The 24,603-nt window shown below is 34.5% G+C and overlaps 2 protein-coding genes across 3 annotated transcripts in view; both read left to right on the forward strand.

Annotated features, from left to right (window-relative positions):
- Positions 1-3,135: 3,135 nt before the first annotated feature.
- LOC118267063 (uncharacterized) lies at positions 3,136-5,838 on the forward strand. Its single transcript, XM_035580815.2, has 2 exons — positions 3,136-4,141; positions 5,543-5,838. Exons 1-2 carry the CDS (start codon positions 3,152-3,154, stop codon positions 5,747-5,749), a joined length of 1,197 nt encoding a protein of 398 aa, XP_035436708.2. The 5' UTR covers positions 3,136-3,151; the 3' UTR covers positions 5,750-5,838.
- A 4,214-nt stretch (positions 5,839-10,052) lies between these two features.
- LOC118266894 (uncharacterized) overlaps positions 10,053-24,603 on the forward strand; it is a 53,834-nt gene continuing 39,283 nt past the window's right edge. The window contains exon 1 of one of the 2 annotated variants that reach the window (XM_035580510.2): positions 10,053-10,426. In XM_035580510.2, coding sequence (XP_035436403.1) covers positions 10,330-10,426 — 97 coding nt within the window. In that variant the 5' untranslated portion in view covers positions 10,053-10,329. The remainder of the gene's footprint in view (positions 10,427-24,603) is intronic. The other variant, XM_035580511.2, reaches the window with a different exon arrangement.

Below are 24,603 nucleotides of genomic sequence, written 5' to 3' on the forward strand. Positions count from 1 at the left end.
CAATAAAGTCATTTTCTATACACACTCATCCAGAAATAAATGATAAACGTTTCATAATTTACGCAAGAAATTAAAAGCTAGTTAGTATACGAAATCACTTGCGAGTTTCATTTAGAAGAAATAGTTAATTATTGTTACAATGCGATGTTTCTTTGTTTAGAATAATGATCCTCGGTGAAAACAATTACGGTGCTATTGCGTTACCTATTTTTAACAGCATAACATCATAACATACATCCATAGTACGTTAATGATGATGAAGATGTTCCTATAGTAATGGTACACCCACTATTCTTTAGCCATGCTTTAAGTTTCATAGTAATGAAAAGTAGTAGTCGGATAGCCTAATACTCCACCCAAGTCCAGATTCGTTTAACAACGCAATATAAGTTTAAAAAACCGAGTTTAACACGCATGTTAAAGTGCGAACCTAATTTTCTCTCGACACACGTCAACACTTAAAACGTTCTTCTAAGTTTAAAAAATACTATGCTGATAACCGCATCGAAATCGGTTCAGCCAAACGCGAGATAATTGTATACAAACCTACATACATACACACAAGTCAAACTGAGAACGTGCTTTTGTTGAATTCGGTTAAAAATACATCAGATCAATCTACGAAGGATGCAAAGACACCAGTTTCAGAGACCTAAATAGAAGAATATTCTAGATTTCCAGACTCAATTCTTTATTACATAAATATTCTAGATTGTTCAAAGTCGTATAACTGCCAGACACGCAGATTCATGATTAATCCCCAGATCGGACAAATTATTACATGTTTCCTTCCTTCCAGCATGATTTATAGATATTATTAAAGATATGTTGCTCATTCATAAATGAGTCACTATATTACAGAATTCAGATATTAAAATGAAATGTTGAACTTCCTATGAATTGCTCAATAGAAGAACGTGTCTGGACGTATCACGCTACCTTGCGTGCAAAGATTCGACTCCATGGTTCGATTGATGGCTCTATCGCAATCTTCAACAGCTGGTAAAGAAGATATGTTTTATTAGGTAAATGTCTACATAGATCGTGAATATAATCGATAGAAAACAAAATGATGAATCGTACAAGGACAAACACAATTTGGTTCCGAAAACAATTGCTAAGGACTAGGTTAAGTAACCATAAGCCGGCCTCATCCAGCTATTTGAAATATTGACGTGTAAAAGTGTTATTTTATAATCTACTTACAGAAATAAATAAATGCGGCGCTAAGAGTCTGACACTCCCTCTCGCCTCGTCCAAGGCGAGAGAAGTCACTGGATGATTTTCCCCCTAAAAACACCACTTATAGATTAGTACATTAAAGTAAACTAATTATTAGTTATTACTTAAATTACAACCATTTAGCTACAGAAGTTAACTTTGTACGAAAAAGGTAACTACCGCTTTTAGTGAAACTGAGCAATTTTCATATTTATTTAATGTCTGAGTTAGTTCAGTACTATTTTTTATTAGAAAACAGATAATAAGTAAATAAGCTAAAAATCACGGCTTACTCACACAAATTATTAATAGAGAAATGCTCTACTAGTTTCGAGTCACAGAGGGACCCTTTATCCTAAGCAACGTGTGCTGCACACGTTACGTTACACAGCTACCTACTGGAAGAGCTAGTAGAGCTTTTTTCCATTAATGATTTTTGATAAAGATTCATAGATTAAATAAAGATTCATTATTATTAATTTACAAAATCACTACACAATTATTATACTTGGAAAGAGTGCGTAGGGACATTCGCTTTTTGCCAATTAAATTTAGAACACCACGTAGACGTTGTACGAAAAAACCCAACAATACTTTGCGCAGACAGGAAATCAAAATTGAGACCATTCAAGTCTTACTCAGCAGTCGCAGTAGTAACTATACGACCTTGACTGAGGAAGTAAAAAAAAGTAAAATTCACATTTTTCATAAGTAAGTACCTATATATTAACTTAATCACGTCATACTTAATTCGACACATTGATTTTGAAGTTATGAAATCAACCGTTCAAAAGCCCTTGCACTTTCGTGTCACCTCGTTTTGGTTATTTCGTAACAAAATCCTGTTTTTTTTTTAATAATAATTCGAGCAAAAATCTCGAGCACTCGAAAGTTTCACATTGCAACGTCGAAAACTGGACGGTACTACATTCACTTACTTTTGTTTACAAAGATAATTTTATAATATCTATAGATACTTGTATCATGTACAGGAGTTATTCGCGCACCGAACCAAATTGGTTTCTTTACTGTCTTAAAATTAACTTTAATTTTTTTATGATATAAGCTGGTAAACGAGCTGACGGATCAACCGATGTTAAGGAAGAATCGCCGCCGCCTATGGACACCCAAAACACCAGAAACGTTACAAGTGTTTTAATTGTTAAACATACAATGCACTAAAATTGTCAGAGACCTAAATTGTGATGTAGAGAGACATATTACACTAGAATTAAGTTTTGTTTGGATTTAACCTGCCTACAACGGTATAGGTAGTTGAGCTTATTTAAAAGCATACTTAGGTACTTCAAATGGCGTACAACATCTTGATTTCGTAAACCTCGGATATGACCAAAATATTTTATGTATCTACAGCCTTTTAAGATTTTGGAAAGTAGAAACATCTGTTGCAGCTTTGTTTTACTTATGGCGCATTTTGAGAGATAAACATACTTATTTTATATTATAAAAATATGTTTATGTTAAATGGTTTTAATAGGCTTATACTGTAAAGTAATCAAGATTAGGAGTGTGTAGCAAATATCAGATCGATCGGACGTCAGGAAGGTTAGCCAATTACTAAATTTGACCCAAACAAACAAACAGATCAAGATAAATAAAAACGGATAAAAAAACTAAAGATCCTAAAAAACTAAATTAAAAATGACACAAAATACAAAATTCAAGCAGATATGGACGATTAAACTAGTCAAGGAAAAATTATACTGCGACTTAATAGTGCGAACACAAAGTGCTGAAAACAAGTGTGTCTAAATTATGAGGTGTTACACCTTAGCTGGTGATTTCCTACTAATAAATTGCTTCGTAATTTATGGCGTGATTGCCCTTAATATGGTGGTACACTTACTTATTTCTCACTTACTGTACAGTTTCTTATAAACACCGCACGTTTTAATACGTCTAAGAAAAAATGGAAATCAAAACAGACATTCCGACAGAGAAGAAATACAAAACTTTCGATAAAACCTTTAAATTGTGCGCTTTCTCGCTAGCATTCGCTTTCCTGTACCCTAACAGAAAAACAACTCTCAAGAGATGCGTCACCATCACTTTGATTATCACCTTCTGCGGCGGACAACTCTTCTGGTTCATAACCTACACCTTCAAATGCCTCTATACCCTAGACCTCTATAATTTCGCCAGAAACATGACTCTAGCAGTTGTCCTAATACTGTTTTTTATCAAAACGTATTATGCTATTTATGCAACCCCAAAATTTGCAACATTGCTGGAGAAAATAACTGAAGATCTTTTAGAAGCTAACAATTTAGGGGAACAACAACAAAAATTGTACGACGAACACATTAAAATAGCAAAAGTAGGGGAGATATCCTGGTTGGTGATACCTGTACTCATGAGCGCCATATTCCCTCTTTACGCTGGAACTTTAATGAGTATAGAGAGCATCGAGACTGATGATTACCAGAGACGCATGGTGCACGACATGGAACTGCTTTACGTAGAGGACATTCAGAGTGAAACGCCATTCTTCCAGTGCATGTTTGCCTACAACTGCGTCCAATGCGTTGTTCTTGTTCCCAATTACTGCGCATTTGACGGATCTTTCTGCATAGCGACAACACATATACAGTTGAAATTGAAGTTAATGGCATTAAAAGTTCATGATGCCTTTAAATATTCGAAAAACAAACACGAATTACGAATGAAAATGAATGAGGCAATCAGAGACCACCAAGATACGTTGGATTTTTATGTTCAAACGCAAAAGTTGTTTGGTCCCTGGCTGTTTTTTGTGTTTCTGCTGACGTCTTTCATGATAACGTTTAACTTGTACCAAATGTATTTGCTGCAGCGGATAGATCCCAAGTACACGTCGTTCGGGTTGGTCGGCGTGATGCACATTTACTTGCCCTGTCAATATGCGAGTTCCTTAACGAAGGTAGGTGATTGATTTCTGTTCTTAATTACATTCGCTTACTGCTTTACTAATCACCCGTAGGCTACTGTTAATCTACGGAAGTTCTGTCTATATTAGAAATAGCAATTTAATTTATTCTTTCACGGTCTTCTAGTGTTAGATTTTCCTCATTTTTTTAATTCTTTCTATTCTATAGTTAGTCTGTAATGAAATTGTATAAACTTTGGTTCAATCTAATTAATACAAAACAAATACAAAGAGATGTCATAACTGCATTTTCCTTTAACATAATGCGTGACATTTTACGGGGAGCTCAGAACGTTACAGACTACGCCCCTCTCTATTTTCCAACATGATATCCCATACTACAAACACACTTTCTGAGCGGTTATAACCTATCTACACCTTTTACTTAAATATCATTGGGGAGAGCCTAATTTGTTTTGTCACAGTATGCAATCACATTATTGCATCTCCTCTTTGTACATGCTTCATGGTTCAAACATAAAATGTTGATGGCTGGATAAAGATTAATTGCCAGGATTTCCTAGAACAAAAATTGTCCGCCCGTATATGCAATTGCGTGGTCAAGTCACGGGCATAAAATCAAATCGTGCATTATATCCTGCAACAAAAATCACAATTAACCAACAAGGATATATTACAACGCAACCGTAGTTAGATCAAATAGATAGTGTTTAACCAGTAGCTAATGATTACCTTCTAGTAATGAGAACATTAGCAAGACCATAAGCTGTGTGTTCATAACGACTATCGAGATGTAAGAACAGGTTGTAGTACAGCCGTGATTTATTAAATCAAGTACTTCGACATACCACTTACCGGTAACATACGATTTAAATTAAAATGTGTAATTCGATTTTGCTTAAGGATATTGTATAGATATTTCTAATATAGTAGGAGTTGCTAGACAATATCTTACAACCTAGCTGGTTTACCAGGAGTCCGGGTCGAAATGCAGGAGTAGAAACGGAGTAGTTTCTATTCAGTAAGTATCTGACACTCCGCCTCGCGTCGCTCAATGCGGGAGAATGATTTTTCCCCTCCCCCTCAAAAAAAAAACATTACCTACTGGTTTGTATATCAACCAAAGTATCTTGGAATGAGGATGGAAAGATATGTATATAAGTATATAGCTATCTTCTTATAACCAATTTAAAAGATTTAATTACGATGAAGATCATCAAGAGATTACAGACATTAAAATACGAAAAAATTGCTTATTATTATGACTTTATTTAATTAAACCGACTTTAAAAAAAGATGGAGGTTCTCAGTAGGACCTGTATGTATGTTAGTCCTAGTATTGGCTGTACGGATTTTAACGAAGGCACCAAGCTTGCACCCACTTGCAAATTAAACAAAATAGATTTAAAAAAGTTAGTGTTACTTTTCTTTCAGGTGAGTGAAGATATTCCCAACGACTTGTACGTTGTCGACTGGGAAGTATGGGCAGACCCCAACATCACCAAACAGCTGATCTTCATGATCACCAAGGCCCAGAAGGAGATGATTATGACTGGAATGGGTCTAGTGGTCTACAATATGGAACTGTTCAAGTCTATAATGCAAACTTCTTACTCCTTCTTCACTTTGATTACTGCTTAAAGAAGAAAGAAGAAGATGAACTCAGTTAACTGACTTGAATCTTTGGAAAACTAAACTGATACCTACTTAAAATAATTGTTTTCTTTCTGTCTGATATTCAACTTTAAACCTATTATTGTACCTATGTTAATATTATATGTCTGTCTGAATTTTATGACTGCCTTGTTAGTTACAAGTGGTCAGAAGTGGGAATGCCGGACAAGGGATCTCGAGTTCGATTTTCGGGTTGGGCAAAGTATTACTGGGCTTTTTTCGGTTTTTCGAAAATTTCTCAGTAGTAGTACGGAGTTTGGAATTGTGCCCAGTATATGGCAATAGGCTCACTCCCTATTACAAGGGACTTATAACACAAATGGTGAAAAGTGGGTGTACATTGTATAGCGGCATTTCGTGCCGTAATGTGCAAAGGCGTGACGTTGCATATTATATGTTTCGTAGTTGGAGAGATGTATCGACAGCTAAAAGAAGAGTTTAATTTTAACCGCAGTAATTTTTTAACAATTTCGTCACGTAACTTAATTTTTAAAGCACCAAACAGGTATTATATACCACTTTAGCTAATTAACGCACATTGCAGTAATTTTTAATTCGTGAAATAAATATAATTTCGACTGTAATTTTTATTTTATTTAAATTAAACTTTGCGTAACCCTCCATTTAAACATATTGCAGCATTTAAAGAGTTTATTAAATACCTGACACATTTTTACTTATTATAATGTATTTGGGATGTAATTAAGATATATGACGATATTATTAAGTAGTAATAAGTAAAGGTTTAATTAATTGGGAAATTTCGTACAATTTACCTTCGTTTACGATATTACCACTCGGTCTTATGTGACAAGTAAAGGTACGCGTCCACAGACCCGCATCGTACGCATCTCACGCCCGTTGCGTGCGAAGCGTACGATGCAGGCAGGATTTTAGTTTGTCTCCTATAGAAACTCATACAACTGCGTCCATTGATCCGCATCGTAAGCTGACCGCATCATCAGCAATGCACATGCGATGCGTAAGTACTGATGATGACCTGAAGACTTTTACCTCAAGATACCGACAGTTGTATCCCAATTTAGATCTGGCATTATAAAACTCAGCATAAACATTTATGACTGCCTCGTTGGTCGTCAGGTTTGCAAGTGCGACTGCCGGGCATGCGTATTATTGGGTTTTTCGAAAAATTTCTTTTTTCGGTTTTTCGAAAATTTCTTAGTAGTAGCACGGAGTCTGGAATTGTATCCAGCATATGGAAAAGCTTAATTTAATACTCATTTACGACTAAAATTAGAATATAATGATTGTCATTTTTTGTCTTATTTGTAATAAGAAAAAATAACTTAAACAAAACACCTTGCACAACACAATGTTTCGCGTGCTAAATGAATAAAAAGTTTGCATGTGTATACAATATCATACTATTATTATGATTATATTAATATTAATGAATGCGCTTTTCGGGCACATTAAATCTGCATTCGTACATTACATGTGCTGTCAAGGCTAATTGCACTGTCATTACGGAGCTGATTAGATCAACAGCGTACACAATAAATGATATTGTGTACCTTTTTTGTTCAGTAACTAAAATTAGTGTTCGATTTGTCTTTATTTAGACACCCACCCGACAATATCGCAATTGCAAATAAACGACTTATTTGAATTGCGTCATATTTTTGCATAAACAACAATAGTACGTGCCTATTTCAAAGTTAAAGTAAATACCTACACTTATAAAGAATACGATGAAGAATTATAATTCTTATCTTCTCCGTTGCCTGAAATGCGTCCACTGCTGAACAAAGGCACCTTCATCGTCGTCGTCTTAATAGGGGTTTGGCATAATTCTTACCCCTTTGACTGGCAGCAGAAAGCTTTACGTAGAAATTCGCAAACTTGTCTGCAGCTAAATCATCCACAAGGTCTAACTCGGTCAAAGGGTTCTTACTCGATTCGTCGCAACAAATCACCAAACAACAACAAACCACAAATTACTCGGTATCGAGTCGCCTTTTTAAAACAATCCAATAAAATTCTTCTTCTCAGTGAGTATCAGTCAAACATAGTCATTAGACTATATTTATTCTTGCCAACTTTTCGAGCAAGAAGGTACAAATAGTACTTACCTTAAATATAAAAATGTGTACTCAAGTGCTTCCAGATCCATTTACTTATAATTTGAAAATATAATATCTTTACAGAACACAATGGCAGATTTAAATCATTATTTTTTAAAGATAAAAATCTGGATTCCATTATATTGTTATAAATAAGAGTTCTGGTGACGAAGCAATTATGTTTTTATCAATTAAAAGCTTTGCGGAAATGTTAACCATTGTTGAGAATAAAGTGCACTGAAAAATGAATAAAAAAGTTAACGTTAACAAAGTGAATTAGTTGCAACAACTGCATCGTAGGTACCTACGTAGTTGGTCAGTATGCGAATGTTTGCAAAACGAAAAGATATTTTTCTCTAATTTATTTTTGAAATTTTTATGGTATGGCCGGTAAACGAGCAGAGGGATCACCTGATGGTAAGCAATCGCCGCCGCCCATGGATACCTTAAACACCAGACGCATTACAAGTGCGTTGCCAACCTTTTGGAGGTTAGAAATTTAAGGATTGTTGGGGAATCGGGGTTTGGGAATATTGGGAGGGGTAATTGGGCCTCCTCCTTACTCATACAACGAAACACAACGCAAGAGTTGTTGCACGTCGGTTTTGTGTAGGGTTTGTCACTCCAGTCGAGCCGGCCCATTCGTATGCATTTATTTCAGTTGGCGTCTTAATTACCTACACATAAACCCATAATTTATACTCTCACGATCCTATGGGACTGCATCGCAATCCAATGATTGCAACAATTCTATCCAACTCTTACTTTAAAGTCGACACCTCATAACTCATCATTTTATTCACAATCTCAAAACCAACGAGGCAATCACTTGACTTTAAATATTCCAAAAATCTTGCTCTACACACACACAGACGCACAATCTATTGTTAATTACACAGATTACGAGAGCGCAGTATTTTACACTAAAATTACATGATGACGAAGCGTAGTATTTACTTGCAGCAAAAAAAATCGTAAAAACGTAAGTATGTACGGTAATTGAGGAGGCGAAAAATCTCACCTCACTATGCTCATACGCATTTTAAGCTTCAAATTACGTAAAACACTTCCTCGTTTTTGTGTTTTTAACGATTTAAAAACGTTTTAAGATGCACTAATTAAAGTGAAGTTTTGTGTATTATGCTGGTTCCGTATTTGATCCAATGTACTCGTACAGTGTACACTGTGGATGATATTGAATTATTGTTTTATGGCACCAGCCGGTAAACAAACAAACAAATCACCTGATGGTAAGCAATCGCTGCCACCCATGACTCCCGAAATACCACGGCGCCACCGGCGTTACAAGTGCGTTACCAGCCTTTTAGGGGTTGTTGGGGAATCGGGCTAATTGGACCTCCAGTAACCTCAATTATACAACGAAACATAACACAAGCGTTGTTGTACTTTGGTTTTCTATAAAGCCGCGGTATTACTCCGGTCGAGCCGGCCCATTGCCGTGCCGAAGCATGGCTCTCCCACACTTATGAACACAATGGTATTAACTTCTAATTTAAAGTTTACGAACATTTGTTACTTTAAAGCTATACATAAGTTTTTATTTGCGATCTTCTTGATGATCTTATTTATGTGACACAATCTAGTGTACAATCAAATCTTTTCAGCCACACAAAGTCCACTGAACATAGATCTCTCCAATAACTTCAATAACGAGCTGCGATGAATGGTTGAAACTTTGGAAGTGACCTGCATTAAAACCTAATCAAATAGACGAGTTATGGATGAATGTAGTCGGATTACTTAAAACATTAGTACCGTAAGTGATTCAAATGGTCCCATGAACTAGATACGTGACTGCGCAGGTTTACGAGATTCATGAGAGCTATATTCGATACTGATAAAATGTCTTCATCTGTCAATTTCAATTTCATATCCTAATCAACTCTTTATAGGTCAGCAACTGATGCTGAACAACTTTTAGATATGATTTGAATGTATTCTGATCTGAATGCCTCAATCGAGTGCTATTACACGTCAGCTGCGCGTTGAGTGACGTAATAATCGGAGCACAACGGTACAGCCTCTAAAGCATGATAGCTATCGCACGCCGTCGATAGCAAAAGTGTCTGCCGACCCTGGCGTGCCCCCTCTACAGGTGGAGGGGGCTACTCCAGCTCCCTTCACCTTCGAGCCGCACGCCGCGCGCGACCAATGACCGCCCGCCCCGGCCCGGCGAAAGGTTTTATATACAAGTGGAATTCGCACTGCCAAATTGCTATAAGTCAAAATATAGGGTAGTCGGGCGGTTGACTCGTTCGTGGAGCACTCGGCGCGCGTGTCTCCGTACTGTCGTCTTCTACCAGCGTAGTGCTGCGTGCGCGTGCGACTCACGCTGCTGGGATTATACGCGTCCTGAACACTCGAGCCAACGGGCCAATGCACCGTCACTGGAGGCCTTTGTAGTCATTTGTTTTATACAGGCATCAAACTTTGTGTGATAACATGGGGTGCAGTGGAAGATTATATTTTCTGACTCTTGTTTTGTGCGTTGTGACTGAACTTGCGATCGGTGTGAGAGTGGTGCCCAAGAGAAAGAAAGGTAAATTAATATTTATTACTATTATTATCTATCGTGAAACTATTATTGTTCTATTGTGTAAGTTTTAATACTTCTCGTAATATTCTATAATGAGAGGCTATAAATTGTTCGTTATGCACTAAAACGTATTTTAAAGCCTTACCTCATGTACTCAGGCGCTAGATAAATGTACGATTTCATATTGCAGCCGTTTGAACCGAATGCGGTCACTATTACCCAATGTTTTGATTCGTTGTTTAACTCTACATAACATTTGTAATATCTCATACTCATTGCACGTAAATACCTTATTTATCTACTTTAAAATCTATGTAATAAAATGCTAGCCAAGGTATATTTATCTTCCACATTTTATATTATTATTTAATTGTCTGCATATTTATAACGACAAGATAAAATCCATATTCATTTTTATGCTTATAATTTCTAAACATTAATTATATTTTTTATTAAATAGTATCTGAAAAACCAGTAGCAGAAATCGTAAACTCTCTACCATAAATTAATTGGAACCCGCCATTACTTATATCATAAAATAAAATCTAATTTCTTTTTATATGCTAGAAAATACTAAAACTATGCTGATAGCTAAATATAAATTATTATTAATGTTATATTAATAAATTAACATTTAATAATATTTATTTATTTATTTTCGTTGACAATAACCCTTAATTTACTGTCTATTGATATTTAAAACCCATTTCTAAAATTTACCGTGAATTTAAAGTTGCAATTACAGCGTTATCAAATGCATTGAAAATTAAATTACAAGGTACTCGCTTTCATCAAATGCAGCAATAAAATTAAGATACCATATATTATTTCAAATTTAACTACATAATTTAAATACGATGAATGACTTTTCCTGCAGTAAACTACTCAATTGATCCTGTCGTTTTCAATACACAGCGGAAATATGATGTCTCAGTTTCGATTATTAGATTTTACTACCATGTTCTAACCATATTCCGCAGTCGGAATATTTCATTTTTTAGTAATCAGTTAGTTTAAAATTACATTTTTTATTCAACAATAATTGAATAATATTATTTATAAAAATAGTTTACTAAACTTTCGTCTCAAGACGCCACAAAAATAGTGAAAAAAAAACAATCAAAAACTCAATTAAAAAAAAAACAATAGCGCGCACACGCTAACACCGTTATATGTCCGAATTATATGACACTCATATTATAGTACCTACTCACCTTCGGATAACAACGTGTTTTTCACATAAAAAAAAACTTTAAAACAATACTCTACGTAGTTAAACTTTACCGTTGGGCAAACAGTTAGTCTAGTTGGATTTCGGTAAAAGAAGTTTTTAGTTTGCAAAAAATTAGGTCATAGAATTAAAAAAACCGACTTTATAAGCCATAGAAATAGAGTACAATAGGTTTCTTTCTCAAAGAATGCGTGACTAACTGTCATCGTTAGACTCTCAATTCCGTGTTTTTACTTCCCCTTTCAATTTATTATTATTTTTCCTTTAAAACGGTGCTAAGTTTATATAAACGTACCGGAGCTGCGGAATATCTAGCGGATTTACCGGGGCTCCGGCTCGAAAAGCAAGAATAGGAACGGGGTGGTTTTTAGTCAGTAATAGTCTGACATTCCCTCTCGCCTCGCCCAAGAAGAGAGGAGAGGGCATTAGATGATTGTCACCCCTTAAAAAAAAGACTATAGAACGTTAAATTCACAGCAGCGTTTTAGAGACATTTTTACTTTTTTTATCGGTATCATTCGCCTTATATCTTAAATACTAAGAACTAAACCCAGTTTACTTTACTTATTTCTTTTAATTAAGAAATGACATAAATTGTCACTTAAGTATTTAGTACGTTTTTTTAACGCCATATATTACTTATCTTGTCTCGAAAAACTAACTGCAACATTAACTCTAAATTGAATTAGAACGCTAATTATTTACTTACGGTAACTTAACGAGAAGTATGTAAAAACTACCTTTTTTGCGATGAAATTTAACTTTTTGCTCGAAACGAGATATTCTACATAATTTAGAGAATGCACGCGAACATTGGAACGTGGGCCACCTCAAACCGCGATTAGAATTCGCTCAACTATTTTAGCCAACTTAAATATAGGATACTTTCATTTAAATAGACGATTAATGTCCATTAGCTGTCATGTCAATCCAAAATCTTTAGATAAAAATCGTTTTTTGACATTAGTTCTACAGAGTTTCTGTCAAAAATTAAGATCAATTCAATGATTTTGAATATTTTTTAAGATCGGTTATTGAAATTGACAGTTAGTGAACCCTTTCCATTTCTACTTATTATTGAGCCATTTGTAAATGACCAACCAACGAATCATTATTGCTCATTGCACCAGACCAAACCAACTACATAACTGCCAATAACCACCAATCTTATTCATAGTCCCACAATAATTAACGGTGAATTTTTGACATGACTCTCATTTTCTCACTCCACTAACGAACGCAGCAAGGTTGCGTGTCTAGTGTTGCAATGGATTTCTTAAGTTCCACAGTAGTTCTCACACATCCTGTATCGATTGAACGTTGCTACATGCGCGTGAGATTCGTAATTTCCGATTTAATTATCTGTTTCTCCGTATAATTCTGGCTTGGAGACTTCCGACTAATTAGTAGATTTAAACTAATTCTGTGCGAAATTACCGGTCTTTAAACCGCACTATAATGTTCAATCTCGCTTTTATGTCTGTATATTTAACGACTAAATTTAAATGAATAATCTACAAAACTTACTTTTTATCAAAACTTCAACAGCTATGCAATCCTTTTGTGTATAAAGACAGAATTTTCCCATATAAGTAACAGTAGTATACAGTACCATAAACAGTTATAAATGCCCAGCATTATTTCCCGACAATTCTATTCGAATGTTTTTATAGATTAGACTTCGCAACAATGTATTATGGAAAACGTCCTTCAGTAACAACTGTGACAGACATTAAACGATATTAAACTAGTATAGAGTACGTTATATGTGGTTCAAGTTTACTTTACGTTGAACGAAAACGAAACGAGAACGTATGGCGCTCTGATTGGCTAATGCGAATGAACCAACCAATCAAAGGTACCGAACGCGCTCTGGTTTCGATCTCGTTAAACGTAAAGCAAACTCGTACTAAGCCCTCGGTTTTCGGTATCCATCGGATCTAAGCATCGTGTATTCTCGTAATAGAGACATGTGACATCTCTCACTTTTCTTTACAAATGTGTGAGAGAGAAAATGTTGACGTCACACGCTTACGAGGCAAGATTTCAAAACCTGTGAGAGTAAGTCGCGTGCTCCATTCGATTTTCCAAATAATTAGATGCAATTGCGTCTTCGTAATGCGCATATTAATGGAAAATTGTTATAAGACTAGCTTTGATTGTACCGCCGTCTCATGTTTAATATCTAGTTACCAATTAAGACAATAATATGTATATAACATTACTTTGAACAGGATGTTATTATATAACTACCTATTTATTACAACATTACACAAGACTAAACATACTATCTGTCAGATCTGATCTCCAAAATGTTTGAAGACTTGATTGACAAAAACTGTATGCTTAATAATCTGATTATACTAATCAGAAGGGCGTGAACACACGTCGGCTATGATATTATGAAACCGTTAATTTATTCAAATCCAATTCAGTTCCTTTGCCGGAAGACTGGCTGGCTATAAAAAGCGTTGCTCGCATAAAATATCCATTACAGCACTATCATTGCTAACACCTTTGTACAAACCTAATTAATATGTTTAGAAATAATTTATTAACGATCTGTTAATTACTGTTATCTTCAACGTTTTACCCTGAAGTTTAGAGGTTTTTTAACTGGATGCTAGCGAACAATGTTAACCTGAACGATATAAAAATCATTCAGTTGAATCAAAAATGTACTTACAGATAACCGACATGAAACAACGCTTGCATTGTATTTCTTTATGTCAGTGAGGTTATCGAAGGCCCAATCACCCCCAATTTTCTCAATCCGATTCTCCAACAACCATTAGATTCCTAACTCCCAAAAAGCCGGCAACGCACTAGTAACGCCTCTGGTGTTTCGGGTTTCCATGATATACGCAGCGATCGTTAACCGACTTATACCATAAGAAAATGCATAATATATACTGACTTACTTTAATTTATGTATCAGAAAAATTATACCATAAAATATGCGGTCCACATAATATGAAATTAAAAGAAAATTTTGTTTCCGCGTTACGTCACGAGCTTATCATTATTTTAATGAAGTGACCGATGCATTATTGTGTAATTCCAAAGAGAAATTGAAAACGCTACTCTAAGCTACTTAGTTACGTTTTCCATACATAAAGTTGGCTTTAAACGTGAACTTACATTGTATAACATCGCCTTGTCATGTGCTTGTTGTAAATTATGGCATTGATGTCCCATCACCAATATATTGTTTTAATAAACGTTTATACGTCTTATGAAGAAAGTTGTATAGATTGAGAAAATGGTTTTCATGGCTTGTTATAAGTAATTTTCTCAAGAAAATATTAGAGGCAAAATTTCCTAATTCTAATTACTTATTTGAAGTGTAAGAGAAGAAGTATGTAATAAAAATAATTGGCGCTAGTAGCTATAGAATTAAATAAACTATGACAAAACAACCATACATTAACTTTTTTCTTTTCTTTTAAATCAGTGATATCATGAATCTCAGATTTCTAATGTCACTAATATTTATTATTATTTTACTAGCTGATAATAATAGCTATTTGACACATATTCTATTAGTGCTTTGACCAACATAATAACGATAAATAACTTAATCACAATAAATTAGCTACCACATTCCTAGTAAAGATATTTGTATTTAAATCCAAACTGGTTTTATAGAACAAAAACAACAATCTGTTTTAAAAATAGAATACAAAATATAAAAAAGTAAAATGAATTAACAATAAAAAAAAAATAGATTCCAAATTTAAATTTCGTCATTATTTAGGTGTGCAAGTTTAGTGTTGTAGGTATCAGAGAAAAACAGTTATAATAACGGTTGAGAATAACGTAACGTCATTATTAATGTGTGCCGATAGTTAATGGAATAGTTTTTGCCTGATATTTGAGCAACGTCCTCAGCATCCGCTGAGAACCGGCTGTATGTCGGCAACTACTGATCAGTCTTACTGACCTAGTTACAGGATCATTGATGTGTCTTTCTATGTCGGAGGAAATGCGCATTTATATTAGGTTTTCCATTATTCATAATATTTAGTGTTGTGTCGTTATTCACATAATAATTTATTTATTTAATGTTGCATATTTTTTCAATAGAAATTGCCAAAGACCTTTGTTTCCTTTGAAAAGTTTGACTAATTGACGTATTGACATTTTGTAATTGACAATATCTAATAACCTATCTAAAAGCGAGATTAACGATATGGTACTTAGTAATAATTCTATCTCAAAGCTGACGTGTAAACTGCACAATAAATTTCATAAACCGAAAATTAACTACACAATCATGTCTAGTATCCTAATTTATTCGCCTTCCTAGTAAACATATGCACAGTAAATTATCTTTAAACGGCCTAAAAAAGTAGTTACGTTTCAACCAATCATAATATACAACGTTAGATAAGCATCGGTTAATTAGGCGCGATCTGATTGGATGATTTAAAACCTGAACTTATATTTTGATGCGCCGTGATAGGCTATTAATAACACAACAGTCAGTTTGTTGCGCGCACGCAAATGTTAGGTCTTCGTGAATACCTAGTGTTATAGAGCAAACGTAACATTTACGTTAGTCGTAACTCGAAAAATTTAACGTAATATTATGCCAGTCGATAGCCGAAAAGAGTAATAGAGAATAATGATATAAATCCATGCTAAAAACAAAAATTGAAATATTCAGAAATATTGGTTCTCCACATCACTAGTTAATAAAATAAAGTGATCCAATGACTTCTCCGCCTTGGGTGAGACGAGAGGGAGTATCAGATTTTGCTGAATTTAAATCACCCCGTTCCTACTCCTGCTTTTCGAGCCGGAGCCCCGGTAAACCCGCTAGTAATCCGCAGCTCCGAACATACAGTCAATAGTCAATAAATCACCAATACCTTTTTTTATACATAAACCTTTGACAATATTAACTCATACATTAACAATTACTTCTTAATGTCAACGGTTAAACGTAAAGTAATTGACTGACATCAAAATTAATCTGCATTGCAAAACAAAGTAACACATGATAACCATTAGCCTCATAGCATAAAATAAAATTAATCTAGCTCACATTCACACTATTAAATATTAAATGAACTAGCATCTAAAGTTTTAAATGTTCTTACATTAACAATAAAGGCATGATCATGAAATTTAATTTATAATTATTGCCAAATAGCCGTCACTTTAAGTCTAAACTAAGGTCGTTTTAAACGCCTTAATGTACTCTTAATTATCACTAGATATTACACAAGTGTCAAGTTTAATATTAGGATAGGAGACCCTATTTCTTTTTTAATGTTTACACCTTATAAGATTATTTGTTACGAAATGTATAGAGTACTGTGGATATTATGATGATAAGATAATCGCTCCTTCATTTTTGGACAGGTTTTGTAAGACTTATACTTTTGGCCCTTGCCCTAATTTGCTTAGTTTCAATATGTAAGTAATCCTAATAAACATACTCAAGACCTCTCAAGAGATGAGACAAGAAAATAAACCTTTTTATTTTTATAACATTTACCACACTATTTGTTCAGTTTACAAAATTTCATCCTAATAAACGATTACTGAATAAAATCCAACAGTAAATGCAGTTCCAAATCATATATGACAGATCTATTGAACATTATCATGTCAAAATACATATTCAATCATTTATTCACTCGAGAACTCGATTAAAGGCAAGGAATCAGCTTTCATGTAATATGATAATGCTAAACGTATATCAATAATTAATACAGTCTAATGCAGAAATGAGAAAGGAAATAATATTCGAACATACTTCACAAGAAACTAATTTTAATACCTTATTCTTAGCACCACTCACCTCAAATGTACAATGAAGCAACCAGAAATTTTCAATTACTTGTAAAGCGATGCAATAGCAACTCAGTACCTAGGTGTTTCTTACATTCAAAATTGCAACTTGCAACACAATATCACGCTAATCATTGTTGTTACTCTGCAACTGGACCACAGAGGTGGTCAGTGTTCTTACCCCACACACGTACATGTAAATAAGCAATTAGTCTGTACGTCTGTCTGCACGAAAAGCCCAGATAAATGGCTCGTTCAGACTTGACTCAGTAATTCGTCACGTAGCCGTTCCGCTATCGAATTAGACACTTTCTTTTCATCGATACCGATGTCGATATTCTAATCACATGCCGTGTTTTCACCGAAAACTGATAAAATACTGATTTTCTAGTAATGGGTATTCATTGCTCGTTGTCATGATAGAGAAAACTAGAGAGGATTTTGGAAGTTACAATTTAAGTGTGGGTGAGCCATGCTTCGGCACGAATGGGCCGGCTCGATAATAGTGATACGGCCTCACAGACGACATGAAACAACGCTTGCGTTGCATATGTGAGTTTAGCGAAGACCCAATTACTCCTAATCTCCCCAAACCCAATTCCCCATCAACCCTTAAATTATATTTATATAGAACTAGGTAGTTAGTTAAATGATACGACAGTTGTAAAGTCAATAATAAAACGTATATAATAAATCAGACCAAAAGTTGATGAGTGATGAAGTGACAAAAGGTGCGAGGAAGCACACGCGATAACCGCTAATAGTGTACTGAATGCTCGGCCAATATCAATTAATAAAGTAAGGTAAAAGCAGAAATGCATTACTAGTATATAGTTCCAACGAACACTCTAATATAAATATAAGGAAAAAAATAACACTTATAGTTTCTAACAATCTCTTGAAAATGTAAATCTCTCTTTGATTTGAGCTACTATACAATGGTATGTGTGAAGATACGAGGAGTACATCGTGTTACGTAAACAAATTATACATATTTATAGTTGCAAGTTCATTATTATTCAGACCAATTAATTGGTGATTAATCACTATTAAAAATGGTTTCACTTTTATAACAACGATTCATAATGGCATACAATTTATTGATGTACAGTATAACAAATACAACATTAATTTGTGTAATTTGATGGATGAGAGTATAATTATTGATATACCTGACTGACTACCTCGTTGATCGAGTGGGGTTGCAAGGGCGACTGTCAGGCAAAGGGTCTCGTGTGAATTCCAATTGTCAATCAAAGTTACTTGGGTTTCGAAAGTTTCACTCTCTTTTTCTTAATAAGACTGCATCGTTAGTCGAGTCGAGGCAAGAGGTCTCGAGTTTAATTCCCGGGTCGGACAAACTATTACCGCGTTTTTTTTTTCAGTTTAAAAAAAAAACAGCTGTATCAAGCAGCATTTTCGGTGTCTGAAATTGTGCCCAGTATATGGCAATATTAGGTATATGAAACATATTATACAATCTCTATTTTCCAATATTTCCTGATTCATTTTAGCGAAGGATTTATTCTAACAAAATATGTTACTTAAGAATTTTCCGTAGTTAATAAGCGTTACTTACCTATTGCAGCGTTCCTTCCGATTACTCAAAGAATGCCTAAAGATTTCAATTAGGATAACAATCAGGTTTACGTGGCTATACCTTGTTAATATGTAGATAAAACACTTAATTGGCGAGTCTAATATCTGTGAAAGATTATCACGTATGATCCTTCCTTATAAATTAATTGCATACTTTTATCTAACAGGCAATAGATGGCGCCACTTAGCGATTAATTAGAAAATTAACTAACTTTAGGAAAATATAAAGCTTCCTATGTTCCTTTACTTATTCAAAATATTATATTATTGATATTTGAAGTAAGTTACACAAGCTACTGAATGAACATACAATGGCGCTGCGGTCAGCGCAGGGCGGCGCGGGCGCAGCGGCCGAACCGCGACTCTTGCGCAACGCACGTAATCGTAACACATGTCAACTTATGCATATTGATGGAAGATACTTGTCTGATTAATTAAGCCCAGTTTTAGTGAACCTCATTGAAGGCTGAAGTGAAAATATATTGACGTAATCATCGCATACAAGTGTCTAATTAAAAAAAATCCTAACAAGATTTATGAGTGTTACGCCCGAATACTCAAACGCTACTCAATTTTAAGTTATACTTAAACTTAAATATAGTGCTATCTCTGTCATTTTGTAAAGAATTGATAGGGACAGAACTAGTCTTGAGAGCGTCTTAAAATTGAGCAGCGTTTGAGTATTCGGGCATTAGTGAATGAAATGTATCGTCTCAATTAACATAGCTAGCTAACAGGTGTTAGGCATACCTAGTTGTAACGTAACGAGTATTTGTGTAACGAGTGGGGACAACAATAGAATTATCGCTGAGGTGTCGCTTCCTGATTTAATTATATCGATAACATCGGCTCTATTATTATCGTAACCGACTGTAATTATAGAGTGGTGCTAACTAATTTCACTTTAGATTCGTTTAAAATAAAAATAGTTATTGTTCTTTTTTATTTATGTCTATGTTTTGTTTTTGTTTCAGGTATGTTGAGTCGCGAGTATTTTGAAAGAAAATAATGCATTCAGGTAATTCTCACGTGCAATCTTCATATGCCAAACAAGATTTCAAACAATGTTACTCTAACAAACATTGCATAAAAGAAACCTCAATCAACTTAAACACACTCTGAGATGACAAGACAACGTATCAATCAATCTTACTGTCACTTTAGACCACGTAACAAACAAACACACAAACATTTTTTTGTTAGTAATTCTTGACGCTTGGCCTACATAACCGTAAATGCAGTATATCATTAAGTTATACAACAAAGTCAATATCGCTATAAACGTGTCTATTCAAATGTTTAATTAATGTTACCAATCGATCCAGGACATATCTTTAGCTCGTGTCATTCTTAGAACAAGGTTATGTAACAAAAATGTCTACTTTCTACAAACATCGAAGCTTAGAGTGCGACAGATTACTCGATTACCTTTTATAGTCCTTATTACGGATTTGAATTTATAATCGAATGTAGTGGTAAGGATTCCGGTTTGAAATATATTCCGGATTTAGTAACAAATTGCTGTTTGACGGATAGTTAGAGATGTCGATAAGAAACTCATCAATAATCAGCTGCCGTGAAGGCATCGATATTGAATTTCATTCGCGCCTACGGATTATACGAATGATGGATTGCGTTGTACAAATTGTCTTGGTGAAATTTATTAGTTTATTTTATTTGTAGGTAGACGTTGCTGTGGGAAATATGAAAGCTCTAAAGCTAAAGTAAGATGCGTATAAGCAAGTATTTCCTAATTTAAAAAAAAATAGTCAGACGGAATCGTCGATTCTGACATGCATCATGAAGCATGGATCGACTTACTCATTATTCAATAACTTTGTCAGTTTTAACAAATGTTTGTCTAAGGGATCTAAACCATTTACGCGTATGTCGCGGCGTTCCCAGGCAGCGGTGTTAGCATCCGTTCGTCGCCTCAACATGGTGGTGTCGCCGTCAAAGTTTCCAGTTTACTTTACGTATAATTTAAAACTTTCTACACAGACCGCTCCAGCTAGCCAGCCATTGCCTTGCTCAGATTTCCCTTTCGCATGACGAGCCTCATCAGATTATAAATTGTTATTATATATTAGTGGGCGATAATACGATGTTCCCGGGTTCTTAGCGACCGGTTCGCAAGTTAATATAGATGTACTCGTACAGGTGGTTAGGAGTGAGAAACTTTGTATACTTACATGAATCTTATTTCCATTTTATGATTCCTACTTTACGTTTAATGTTTGTTCTCACTGTTTCGTCTACTACATAGAATTTTCTCTAACGATGCATAAATGTACACAAAAACGAAATCCGTACATAATTAAATTATAGAAAGCGATTTCTAAAGCGACGGCTACCGAATAAATAGAATCGGTAACGATGAATCGATTATTTATGATTCGATGGTGCGATTCTTTCTGAGCCTACGCATCGGTGGCGTGGTGTAGGTCAAGTTCGGCGGTTTGGCCGTGGCATCGAACGCTATACCTCTCGTAGTCTCGTCTCTCGCCTGTCATCGAACTCGATTGCGTACATAAATAGTTCGCAAATCGCTCGTAATTCTGTTTCGGAAACACAACTAATCGTATGCATGTAGACCAGATTTAATCTAATATAATTATTAGGCTAGATTGTGTCGTGCAAAACGTAACCTACATTTAATTAAAAGATCTACGTTCACCTCATAAGATATGCGTGAAATCTCGTAATTAATATTTACGTGTTGTGCCATGAACTGAATTTAAATTATAATATAAATTCTTACTAAAAAATAGAGTTCAGTACATTTCGAAATGTAATTCTTTGCAAGAAGCAAAACTGAAATTTAATTATCTTCTAGTTTATTTTCTAAGTACATGTAAACCGTTAGCATCCTTAAATGATACTCCCAAATTCGCTTGTAGCGAGCTAGTACTAACAAGTGTTTATTTCGTAATTGGTATCAAGTCACATAAAAGGAATTAAATTGAATTCAGTAATGCAATTCGGTATTTATTGGAGCGATCTACTTGCTTTACAATATTGAGAACAGCTGGTGCACTAGAACGCTGTTCTCATGACTGCTAACTTACATACATTCCGTACAATCTCCTGCAGCACTGTACATTACCTGCTGCGTTTATCTAAATCGATAGACGTGTTGACAAGAAACGGTAATGGATGGCGAACACGACTTAGGTAACTATGGGAACTCGTTGATAGCATCCTAATCTAGGTCTTGGTGCTATGTAGCAATAACCTAGGACAATTCAACTTGATTCGAGCACTGATTTCAGTATTATTAACTATATTTTCCTTTTAAATTTACTGGAAAGATATGACGTGTTTTATAAGTATAAGAGTAAACAATAGAAATTCGCAATCGTCAAGTATTTGTTTAGGAAATAATGTGGTCAAGTATTTGTTTAAGGAAAGGAAAACAAATAAATTGAAGTGTTTTGCTACTTAGGAGCAAATATGGCGGAACATGTACATACTTGAATGCTATCATACAGTAAATAGATCAAGTATGTTTGAGTGGAGTATGAGGAAAGTACAATGTCCTCTTAAGGTCGTATAGACTACACTGCCGGAGCTGTGGACTACCTAGCGGGTTTACCGGGGCTCCGGCTCGAAAAGCAGGAGTAGGAACGGGGTGGTTTTTAGTCAACAAGAGTCTAACACTCCCTCTCACCTTGCCAAAGGCGGGAGAAGTCATTGATTGATTTTTCCCCATTAAAAAAAAGACAACAAATATTGTCAATTAACCTGTTATCGATACGTGACATCATCCGATTCTTTGGTTGAAAGTCTTAAATGTATTTCAGAAATATAAAGACGTAGTTACGAAACTCAATTTTAAAGATAAAATTACTCGATTGTTAAACTTGCTGCAACGTTTCATTTGTTGAAACGCTTTTAATAGGTTTTTTGTGTAAACTTAAAACTTTTATAAGTAACCTATTTACTTAACCATTATGTAGGAACATTCTAGAGTTGTTAAGTAAATGCTTCTTGGTTTTTTTTTCAGTTTGCAAATCGTGTGCAATGTCGTATATAAATCAACTTTAATGTCAGTTCATGGACGATTTTGTTGGCAAAAAAAAGACTAAGTGTATCTGCAAATCTATTTTGTTGCGTTTTATTTCTCTATATGTATTTACTGGTTTCGATTACTTAAACTTATGTAGGTATATACAGAGCTGCGTATGCCCATATAAAACTTCGGCATAAAATTCATTTATTCGTTTGTTTATGTAATTGAAAGTAAAACTAAAACGTGAAAGTTTTATTTTTATTCTGTAAAACGACTCTATACATTTATATGAGTTTCTCAGAATTTTTAATATGAGATAATATTTTTTTTTTATTATACTATTTTGTTACTTTCACAGTTATGTAGAGATGCACAGAGAATTTAAAATTACGGTCTAATGTTCGCTTAGTTTGCTGTTAGAATATTTAATTTTGAGAAAAATGTAACCAAATCTGGCCATTGTCTTTCGACCTAAAACATTGAAAAAGCTCTATAATAAATTCATAAAGAAACAAAATTCTGATAAACTTATCTAATACTATAAATAAATAAAATTTATTGGCGACAATAACGTTCTAAATTATTAATTCCATATTCAAATATAAATATTATTCAAATGAGTATCAATATTTGTTTTATTATTTTTCATTATTAATTGAGCCATAGACTAGCGTCAGTGAGCCGTCTCATTAATCTGTAGATGTCATTGAAAGTAAATGTCCCCTCTAATTTCCTTTGATTAGAATGCGAAAGTGTCTAATTGACTGGTTAGTTTACTTTTTATTCTCCATTAAAGGGGTACTAGACTAACGGGTTGCACTTTATATACGAAAGTCGGTGTACATATTACTTATAACGCGTTATAAATCAATCAGTATTCAACTTTCGTGGTTGACAATCCTATTATTTCTCTGAGTCTATTTTCAGAAGAATTTATCTGTGCCAAAGAGTATCTCATTTTGTTACGTTTCGATCACGTATACTGTAGGTAATAATTTTCGTATGCGTGAAACTGTATAAAAGAAAATTATTTGAAAATTTATAACAACATTGCGAAGAATTATAGTAGGCTGGTTAGAAAGAAAAGGAAACGTTTGATCTATGGTTACGTCGCGACGTCCGTGCAAAAGTCGGAAGAAGACATCCTACATAAGATTTCATAAATAGAACCTGTTTTATCCAGCATCTATCTACTTACGTACTTATTTTCTGCCTTTTCTCGACTATAATTATATTTCAAATCGTAAACGTGTTCAAGTAAATCGATTCAGGCAAATAATACTGTCCAATGGATGTCGATTTGCGTGCCAATGATATCTGATTTCAAGCGTAGCGGTAAGATCGTATTGATTTCATATAGCATAATATTAAGCTTTGAATATGTATGTTTGCTAATAAATTGGTGGAAATTGGCTTCAATATTAGAATATTGAGGTGTAAAGAACAATAGGGAAGTTGGTTGTGAATGACCCCCTAATACATGGGACATATAACACAAATTCTGAAAAATGGGTGTATATTATGTAGCGGCATTAA

The sequence above is a fragment of the Spodoptera frugiperda genome, chromosome 23 (genome assembly GCF_023101765.2).
Source record: "Spodoptera frugiperda isolate SF20-4 chromosome 23, AGI-APGP_CSIRO_Sfru_2.0, whole genome shotgun sequence".
NCBI classification, from domain to species: Eukaryota; Metazoa; Arthropoda; class Insecta; order Lepidoptera; family Noctuidae; genus Spodoptera; species Spodoptera frugiperda.

Excerpts from the sequence above, each read along its gene's own strand:
- LOC118267063 (XM_035580815.2), top strand. The coding sequence starts at position 3,152 with ATGGAAATCAAAACAGACATTCCGACAGAGAAGAAATACAAAACTTTC. Across the intron at positions 4,142-5,542 it reads ATGCGAGTTCCTTAACGAAG|GTGAGTGAAGATATTCCCAA; the intron begins GTAGGTGATTGA and ends CTTTTCTTTCAG.